Raw genomic sequence first — 10,441 nt, 5'->3', positions numbered from 1 at the left:
TGTAACTATACAGAGATTCCTGGTAAACATAAATTGGTCTAAGAGAGCAGTTATAGAAACTCCAATTTTTAGAAAAACAACGCCGTTAAAAAAATTTCTGCAAATATGTAGATGTTTGCATTTTGCAGGTAATAATTCGGCTAACAATACAGACGAATTATGTAAAATAAAACTTGTGATAAATTTTTTGAATCAAAATTCTTTTGATTCCTTGATTGAACAAAAAAATACTTATTAACACTTATAGTGCACTTTGTTTTCTCCCATATTTAAGAGCGTATAGAACTAACAAAAATTATTATATCGTAATTTTTTTCTGAAGATGCCTGAAATCTCAAAATTTAGAATATGTACATATGCCCTTTGTTTTTAATCATTCTGATATACTCAGGTCTGTCCTAATGCCACCTGCCGAAAATCGGCACGAACTTTCCGAGCGACCCAATACTAATTGCGTAGCAGTATGTAATTCTGTTTTACAACAACATTACAATCGATATATCTACCTTGCATACAAATTTCATCGTTCAATCATTATATTTGAAGTATTTACTCATAAAATTATTAACATTTGACTAGTCCTCCTTTTAATGTACTCTACCGAGCGTTCATAAAGCATAATTAAACACAGATGTAAAGATTAAAGAGCTACATAACGGTGTACCACAAGCAGGTAAAAAGTTCCTTTATATCTCTCATCCATCATTATGGTAGCTCGTAAAGGTATTTGGATTTTCCATAGAAAGCATTTACGTATATGTTATATATGTTATATAAAACATTTAGAAGTTTCGAGTGTCATTAGAATGCTTATGAAATTTCGTGCCTCGTATGACACATATTAATACGTTTATGAAAAGTGCGAAAAATTTATCTAAAATTTCATGAAAGTGTTCAACTGGTTTTGTCTATTTTCGTTAATGTAGAAGATTATTCGTTTGCCTGTGCCATCAGTCGCGATGTAATAATCTGCTGTCGTATTGTTCAAAGAAAACAGTGTACAAGAATGTAAGAGATGAAGAAAATTTAACCCTTGAACTGTAGAGGTAAATATTTCATGTCCAAGTTATTTTGACCGAGTTGAATTTTTCGCAAGGGAGCAGGTAAAAAAACTTTCCAACCTCCTGCTTAAAAAAATTATTTAATAAAAGTTTATGATAACCTTAATCCAAAACATTTGAAAATATCATACGAATTTTTGAGGATTTTTCTAACAAGTGTTACCTAATGAAAAATGCATCGGACACGAAAGTCGGAGTTAGTTGTAGTTAGAGTACCGTAAAAACGTTTACAGTCTAAGGGTGAATTTTTGACATTTTGAATTTTCCCGAGAACGGAAGTCGTTTATTAGAATCATTCGCATTCCGGATGTTGGATCACCGCAGAATAAATTTGGTGATCTGAAACCCGAGGTCGGGTAAAACTAACAAAAGCCTAAAAACTTCTAAACGTTTCCTTATCTTTCCTTGCCATTTATACGACAAGTCTTGCAACATTAAATTTAAGATATTTTTTTAGCTATTCAACTATTCGACTGTCCTAAAGAGCACGTTCGTATATTTATATCAACAGATGTTATTATAAAAAGTTCAAAGTTAGAGTATATATGTAACTCCGGTTAAAGATTATAAATAACGGCAATAATATTTTGTTCGGAGTTCGTTTACCTTTAGACCTTGAAAACTAAAACAATGTTGGTATTCCAAGGCACAATAATGAGTCTCTCCCGATTCGAATTTTACGTTGACTCATGTGCCACAACATCGCCCCCTTACCAGTGATAACGTTTTTTTTTTGTGTTGTTTAATTTACAAAGGTTATTACGTACATACGGTCGTAAGACCTCGTTCGTTACGTCGCGAAGTATTTCTACGTCGTAATCAGGAAAACGTATTTTTTTTAATCATAACGCATATGTGCTGGAGTTGACAATGTCTTATCTAGATATTGATTAAATGCGTACGTGTGGGCTTTATGGTCGGTATATATCGCGAAATTTCTCCCTTCCTCAGCGTGTCTAAAGTGTTTAACCGCGGTGTACATCACAAATCGTTCGCGGTCGTACGCGCTGTATTTTTGCTGCACGGGGGTCAAGGATTTTGTAACGAATTTCAGCGGCTGCCATTTGTCGTTCACGCGCTGTTGCAGAACCGCTCCTATCGCGTAATCGGACGCGTCTACCGCGAGGCCAACGGGGACGCCTGGTACCGGATGCGTCAACATCGTGGCGTCAGCGAGGGCACGTTTCGACTCGCGGAAGGCGTTTTCAGTTTGCTCCGAACACTCGATGGGCGCGTTGCCCTTTTTTACAGTTTTTAGTAAGTCGTTGAGTTGTTGAAGTATCTTCGCGGTCCCCGGTATGAAGCCGTCGGAGAATTAATTATACCGAAGTACCTACGTAGTTGTTTGACCACAGCCAGTCCTAGATAGCACGTTCGTACGATTTATATCGACAGGTGTTATTATAAAAAGTTCAAAGTTAGAGTTCATATGTAACTCCGGTTAAAGATTACAAATAACGGTAATAATGTTTTGTCCGGAGTTCGTTTGCCTTTAGATCTTTCAAACTGCCAACGCCCATGCCGCGCTGAGTGCACTCGTTCCCGTCAGATCACGAAAGTTAAGCAGCGCCTGGGAACTCCGTGTGACGATGGCGAAGCGCGCTGGGTCCGCCGCACCCCCCGGTTGGGGTTCGGGCTTGGACGCTGGCGGCTCAGCGCCGCGGGGCCGCCAAGCAGTCCGGTAGGGGAACCGGCGGTTCCGGCGACGAGGCGCGGTGTGACATGACCACACACCGCTCCATCAGCGGTGGTATTGAGCGCAGGGGGGGGGGGGGTCGCTCGCACCGGTTCCCGGACCTCTCTCGATCACAGCCGGGACGGTCATCATGGAGATTTTAGTCGATTGGAGTCCGACACTACCACGCCGCTTACCCCAGAAGCAGCCTGGCGTCCGTACGGATTTCCTCCACATAAATATAAAAAAAAAGATCTTTCAAACCAAAACAACGTTGATATTCCAAGGCACAATAATATAAGTCACTCTCGTTTCAAATTTTCCGTTTACTCATGTGCTGCTACAAAACTAATAATCAGTCGAATCAAGTACCTGTATACTCTTCTTTAGAGAATAATTAAAAACTGCATTGAATGGCATCTAAAAAATGTATTGTATCATTTAGAAAAACAAAGACAAAATCATCGGCAGATGTCCCTCTCGAAATAGGACAAGTTCTATCTGAAAAACTTTTTTCGAATAATGTATAGTTTGTATTTTACTATATTATTTATCGTAATTCCATGTTATTTTTATACCATATTATTTTATATTTAGATATTCGGTATAAATTCGGTAAAATTTAAAATGTGAAATATAAAGCTATTAAGATCTGGATTTTGATTAATGAAAAAATCTTTCTCGATTGTTATCGAGTAATTGATTGTGAGATTTAAAATTTAAACAGATTCATGAAGCTTTTCTAACGACGATTCACATAATTTATTGCTTGCTGATTGATATATTAATTTTTATCATTTGAGTAGATATGAAACCATTGTCATGAAACGCTATTTGTTCGGAAAGGTTTCTGAGTAAATTAATTTATTACTTGTGTTAATCGGATCTAACGGAGACGTCTAATCAAACTTATTGTTGCAGGTAGAAAATGAAGTAAGGTAATAGAAGGTCATTAGAAACGCGATGTATGCGTCTCAAACTCGTGATAAGTTAAGCGTCATTGTTCAAAGAAATAAAGATGCGAAAAATAGATTATAGAAAGAAACATATTGAGTTTACAGAAAAAAATTTCGATTGTGCTTTAATAAAAATTATAAAATTCTGGTATAAGGACGTAGGTACAGCTGTGGAGTGGGGGTTATGACCGAATGCGGTGACGTCTGCGAACAGGTCTGAAATTGAAATTGCGTCTTAAAACTGTTGGGACCTACATTATCTCAGCAGTAGTTTTTTAAATTAACGTAGAACGATGATTTTTTGTTAAATATAAGGTAGCTTGACGAAATATTAACAAATATCATAATCAATTTTATAAAAAATTATATTCAAGCCCAAAATTTTCAATTTTTTGATTTCATATTTTGTATATTATAGTGATCTGAGTCTGTTTCTGAATTGTAGCAAATTGCTCTTCTTTTTCTATTTTGTAGCAGTATTTTGAGGTTCAAGATTCTAAAAAATTATAAGGATTCGGATCGACATGTTAAAACTTCTAATAATGGTATATTTATTTTAACGGAAAGCAACAATTGACATCTGACACTGGCGTATCAAAAACAAAGACTACATATTCTGAATGTATATTGTTAACACTGTTATAAAACATTGCGAGGATAAAAAAAGTGTGAAGCAAGACAGATGAATATAATATGACATCCGCGAAAGCCACTATAGTGGAGCATCGTACCTAAGAGGTTAAAGGACAAAGGATAAATATTTCTTTGTGATTTAAAATTATGACAACTGATTTTTTACATAGATATGTAAATATATATGTTTATTTATATTAAAAATATAATTTCTGGATATATTACAATATATTAGGTACAACATTTATTGTATTACAAAGTTATAAAATCAAGGTGTACAATATTACTAATACTCTGTTCTTTATATATGATATGTGTGTATATACATATACAGGCTGTACCACCTAATAATCACCACGATTTTTCAGGCACTTACTATAGTCTGACGAAGAAATGGTTTAAATAAAAGTTAATCGGCTTTCAATCGGCTAGAAATTGCAATACAAGAAATTTCCAAAAAATTGTTTTTTCAATAGAAAGTCATAATCAGTTTCTTTTTTTAAATGACATTATGTATTTTTACTTCTAACCGTTATAAATGATGTTAAAATGAATTCAACAACTTATTATATTATGACTTTAAAATAAAAATTACGTTATTTTAATCAAATTATATATTTAAAAATGGTGAGCTTCAATAAGAAAAATGTTAATCAGTATATTACAAAAAAAGCATAAACAGCTTACAGAAATAAACATAGCTCATGTAGTATTATGGTATCTTTGTGCATTCAATTATAATAAATGCTCGAATTATAGCTCATAATTTTAAGAGCACAGTTCCGAACAATGCAGTAAATTTGTATTGATTGTTATTACAATCTTGTCATTACGAATATCTTGTGTGTGGACATGTTGCACGGATTCGTTGCTTTAGGTATATAAGGTTTTGAATACAGCGTAAACTGTAGACCACCGACTATAAACAAAAAGAATCTAATAAGGACAAATCAGGTAACCAAAGTAATCAAGGTATAAATTCATAAATGCCCAACTAAAGTTTTACAAACGTTTAATAACATACTAGACAAAATATTTTTATTTTTGTATGCTGTTTATGGTCTTTTTGTAATGTGTGTATGATATTTCTTGTTGAAGCTCACAAATTATCAAATTACACATTTGGAAACGTGTGATTTTATCGAAATAAAATAATTTTTATTTTTAAGATCATAACGTAGTAAATCATTGAACTCATTTTAACACCATTTATAACGGTATGAAGCCAAAAATACAAATGTCATAAAAAAGCCAAGGTGACCTTGACTTTCTATCGAAAAATCAACTTCTTGGAAATCTTTTACATTGCAATTTGTAGTCGATTGGAAGCTAATTAATTTTCATTCAAAACATTTCTTCATCAGACTGTCGTAAGTGCCTGAAAAATCGTAGTGTCTGTTACGTAATATATATATGATATGTATATAATATTGTATATATATATATAATTTATTATTCATATAAAATATAATACCCTCAACTAACGTACAATTTATATAAATTATAATTCTTAAGACTTGTACACTAATATAAATGAAATTGATATATATGTATATGTATAGCAAATAATGAAAAACTATAACTATTTACTAGGAAAGTTGAGGTTTAGGTCCAATTCCACCTGCACGGTCGTAGACTAACAATGCCACATCTGTAATTAATTTATTAAGGTCGCATAAATTTTCACATTCTGCATATACTCGTACTATGTCTTCAGTTCCTGACGGTCTAAAAATAAAAATTTTTCTAATTAATACTGTGAATATTATTGAATTATTGGATAAGTCTTAAACCTTTCCAAGGTCACGTTTTTGCTCAGAGATAACAGAAATCCTATATGAATTTGCCATAGTAATGGCACTGTCCAGTAGATGGCAGGAGATTATTGAACAGAATGGTGCATATTTAGTTTAATTATATTTATTGCAAGGTGTTAGAATGAAGCTTATATTAAGACTTAATCCTATTATATAAGATTTGTATACTTTACAACATAACTTACTATGTAAGATTATACCATACAAGACTTATTTGACAACCCAATATTTGAATATTTTATGCATTAGCACAACTTTATTTAGTTATGTACATAAAATGCATATATTTGTATTCTTATGATATCTAAGAATTAAAAGTCTTAACATATAATTTCTTCAAAATAAATTAAATTGGCTTTGTATATACTTATATAAGATGCTCCACACAATGGAGCAAGTTATTTCTTTCAGCAAATAAAATAGTAAAAGGTAAAAAGATTTTTATTAGATAAAATTCTATAGTTTTGTATGACGCGTAATATTTATGTACATTTTTATTATCCCCAATTTATTATGTACTAAAAATAAAACAATAAATAAATAGAATAGTCATGTTAGCTAAAGAATATTTCATGAAATTAATATTTGTAACTATATTAACTTTAATAAAAATAATTTATATTATAAACCAACAAGTATGTTATTATTTAAATGTTTTAAATTACCAATTTTAAAGGGTCAATATTGATATATTATAAGTTTATTCATAATATATATTTATAGAAAGATGTTTTAAAATAACAGTTTAATAAGACATTTTACCAACTTTTATATATAGCTATAATAAAAATTACATGTTACCTTACAAAAGATCGTCCTTTTTTATATTGTGATACTACTTTATCAATTTCATTTTGTAATCCTTCTGGTGTTACACATTGTCTTCCTGCATTAGTTGTTGTAATAACATTTTTATCATTAATTTTTATTTTTAGTTGTTGATTTGGTAAATCTTTGTACATTTTTTCCCATTCTATAATATCCCAGCCTTTCGCATGCAAAATTGTCTCTACTAGCAACATATCACTAAAAGCATCTCCAACTGTTTGATTAATTACATTTATTATATTCAGTAATTTCGAGGCAGCTCTTTTCTCACTTGTAGATTGTCTGTAATATATATACATATGTATATCCGTGTGTACACATGTGTATTCTTAATGAAAAAAATAAAGATTTTGATAATCTTAATCTTTTAACAACAGAAAAACTAATAGGCAGATAAAGGCGTTTTGAAAATGAAAATTATTATAAACTTTTAATGCCTTTTTAAGAAATAGAGTTTTAAAAACTTTCAACAGATAATTGTTCAATATCCATTCCATAAAAAGTGAAGCCATAAAAATTCCAATAGACAGTAGTTCAATATCTCAATCTATTCAAAAGATATTCACTTACGATAGTTTATATTTATTCATGTTATATAATAATTACACTATTTACGTGTTATTGCAATAATAGAAAAAAAGTAGGGTATATCAAACATTATTATAGATTAAATAAAACTTACTCTGGATTTATGATAGCTTTCTTAATTGTTTCAATAGTAGTTTCTTTAAAAAGTACAGTTCCATGACCATTTGCTTCAAAATATATTCCTATATCAAATTCTAGTGCTTTATTATGTAGATGTTTAATACCAGTTGATACACAAGCAACTGGAATTTGCTAAAATGATAATTATAGAAATAATACATATAAATATAAATCCAATATATAATTTATGTATCTTTCTAAAATATTTCAGAACATTAAAAGCAAATAAAAATAAGTATACATACTAGCACATTTGAAATATAATCAGTAGAACTACCATTAGCATATGCTGTTTGTACTAAACCAAGTTGAAGTGATAAATTACTTTCTTGTAAAAGTTCTTTAAGATATTCAGCAATAAGTGTTGCTATTCGGTCACCATCCAAAAGATGAAATTTATTATCTTCATCCATGTAGAAGTAAATAATTCTATCTGCATCACCATCTATGGATGCACATCTAACATTTGATTTGAGAGGAAAATTTATAGGTGGTACTTGTTGTACTTTCACATAATCAGCTCCACACTACAATGAATTGATCAAAACAGATATTACAATATCGAACTTCAATTAAATCAAAATATTATAATTAGGAAATATACCATGTGGTTTAATTTCCCATCTCCATCATTATATACATTAATTGCAATTGCTGTTCCTATGTAATTTTGAAATTCTCTTATGGCATTAGCTCCAACACCGTTAGCAGCATCTAATAACAATTCTGCAACATACTGTCCATTGTTAACCATATTTTGTCTTATATATTTAAATGCTTCTGATAACTTTACATAATAACCATATAAAGTGGGATCGCCATAACTACCATTTGTGTTTGTACATACAACAAGGTAATGTAACTGAGGGGTTGTAACTATACCAAAATCTTGTACAAATCCGCGTAAGGCTTCAATTCCTGCAAGAGCAGCATTTAATAATGTAGGACTACTTTCTCTAGTGTCTCTACCAGTTATTACAACTGCATTTGTAGACATGTTAACATTTTGTTCTTTTATAATATGCTCTATTGTAGAAACTAAATTTGAATCTTCTACATTAACTAAGTTGGTAGCTATATGTTCCCAAGCTGCTTCTAACATTTCACCAGCTGGATCTATAAGTTTCACACCATTATCAGACCCAATATTATGACTTGCCGTAATCATTAAACCAATTGCAGCTATGGAAAAATCAGATATTTTTAATTCAATTTTACAAGGAAAGTACATGGATAATACGAAACAAAGAATTTAATTACAAAAATATAGTTTCATAAATTTTATGCATGAACTTACCATTTTTAACTTTAGATCTCAATACTGCTAGCAATCCCATTCTATACAGAACATGTTCAAGAACATTTGCCCTAATAATAAATTAAAGAACTATGTAAAAACTATATTTATAGCTTTAAAAACATATATGCATATATAACTTCAAAACAATTGCAGCTAGAAAAAGCTTTCTAATACAAATATAGATAATATCATAAGAAAAGAAATTAATGTTAAAATATCTTTTCAAGCAATTATTTCTGGATACAATTATATACAATTAATATTTAATTACAATGAATATACATATACATAATATACATATATTTACATATAACTAGGGTATTAAATAAAAAATTAATACGTTAGTTCATTAACTTGATAAGATAAAATAATCACATACTTCGCTCTAAAGCCGGCTGTTCCATATTGAATATCATCGCTGCATTTTTTCACATATTTGATATTAAAAATATTTTTTAATTGAGAAGATTCCATTGCTTATTTATTTATGTTTATTAAAATATATACGATTTATTACGCGTGCAATAATACCTGTTGTTACCATATGGATTAAATGTCACAAAGTGAAAGTGAGGTTGTATTTCTACAATAACAGATAATTTAAAAAATGATTAATTTTAAGAATACAGAATTTGTACCAAGTTTAGTATATATTACAAACTATTATAAAATCAAAATTTATTTAATGTTTATATTTAAACAATACATCACTTAACCTTAATTACTGATGTTTTCTTAGTATTTCAATAAACTAACAACAGTGTAGAGAAAGATTCTCCTGGAAATAGATATCATTACTTCTGATTTATAGAATTCTTAACTTTCGTTATGATACACAATGTACTTTTATCATATGTCATTAAAACTACAATATTCTTATCAGATTGATAGATTTATAATTCTGGATTTATCAAATTAAATAGATTAGATGTTTTAAGAAATGGTGTTGTATAAAGTAATGTATTAAATAAGGATAATAAATTAATTTATTTTCTATTTATTTATGATTTCATATAAATATATTCTTTTAATTTTTCATATTCTGTCAAATAAATCAAATTTATATAAAATCAAGTAACTTAATAATAATATGCCTATATTTAATTATAGCAGCAGTTAATTTATTTGTTTTATGGGTTATGAGTATATCTAAGTGTATTTACTCTACAATAAATTCAAATGAAAATATAATATGATAAATGTATTTACAAAAATATCTTCTTTGACTATTAAGTGAATTTAAACTATAATATTATATCTTCAATATAAATATTATTGGAAGACTATAATACCTTTAATAAATATATATGTAATAATATACAATTTTTAGTATCCAAATGTATAGCGGATCGAAAATTGAATTTTAGTTCAAAACATTTTTTTGGCAGATTATCGAAAATGTCTAAAAAATAGTGATTAATCTTAGAGAATACACCCTGTATGATTTATGATGGTCTCTAATT

The 10,441-nt window shown here is 29.9% G+C and overlaps 1 protein-coding gene and 1 long non-coding RNA gene across 3 annotated transcripts; one reads left to right on the top strand and one right to left on the bottom strand.

The window, feature by feature from the left end:
• Positions 1–2,845: 2,845 nt before the first annotated feature.
• LOC126864983 (uncharacterized) lies at positions 2,846–4,554 on the top strand. The gene is made up of 2 exons (XR_007689412.1): positions 2,846–4,007; positions 4,167–4,554. It is a non-coding gene; the product is annotated as an uncharacterized LOC126864983 (long non-coding RNA).
• A 766-nt stretch (positions 4,555–5,320) lies between these two features.
• LOC126864975 (phosphoacetylglucosamine mutase) lies at positions 5,321–9,924 on the bottom strand. Of its 2 annotated transcripts, none has more exons than XM_050616932.1 (9): positions 9,695–9,924; positions 9,358–9,561; positions 8,976–9,046; positions 8,480–8,860; positions 8,283–8,404; positions 7,924–8,205; positions 7,653–7,810; positions 6,944–7,252; positions 5,321–6,053 (listed from the first exon to the last, which is right to left on the bottom strand). In XM_050616932.1, the coding sequence occupies exons 2-9, from the start codon at positions 9,450–9,452 to the stop codon at positions 5,915–5,917; spliced, it is 1,557 nt and encodes a 518-aa protein (XP_050472889.1). In that variant the 5' UTR covers positions 9,453–9,561; positions 9,695–9,924; the 3' UTR covers positions 5,321–5,914. The 2 variants fall into 2 exon arrangements, with proteins under 2 accessions (XP_050472889.1, XP_050472888.1); XM_050616931.1 differs by having other exon boundaries at positions 5,321–5,703; positions 5,916–6,053; positions 8,283–8,860; positions 9,695–9,922.
• Positions 9,925–10,441: the final 517 nt, after the last annotated feature.

Source organism: Bombus huntii, chromosome 4, assembly GCF_024542735.1.
Source record: "Bombus huntii isolate Logan2020A chromosome 4, iyBomHunt1.1, whole genome shotgun sequence".
NCBI classification, from domain to species: Eukaryota; Metazoa; Arthropoda; class Insecta; order Hymenoptera; family Apidae; genus Bombus; species Bombus huntii.
The sequence above is the reverse complement of the archived record's forward strand: the minus strand, read 5'-3'. Positions and strand labels throughout refer to the sequence as shown.

Bases quoted from the DNA above. Each gene is read 5' to 3' on its own strand.
- LOC126864975 (XM_050616931.1), bottom strand. From the start codon at position 9,452: ATGGAATCTTCTCAATTAAAAAATATTTTTAATATCAAATATGTGAAA. The intron at 9,047-9,357 runs GTATGTGATTAT...ATTTATTATTAG, and splicing joins ACAGCCGGCTTTAGAGCGAA to GGCAAATGTTCTTGAACATG. The intron at 7,811-7,923 runs GTATGTATACTT...TTATCATTTTAG, and splicing joins ATTATATTTCAAATGTGCTA to CAAATTCCAGTTGCTTGTGT.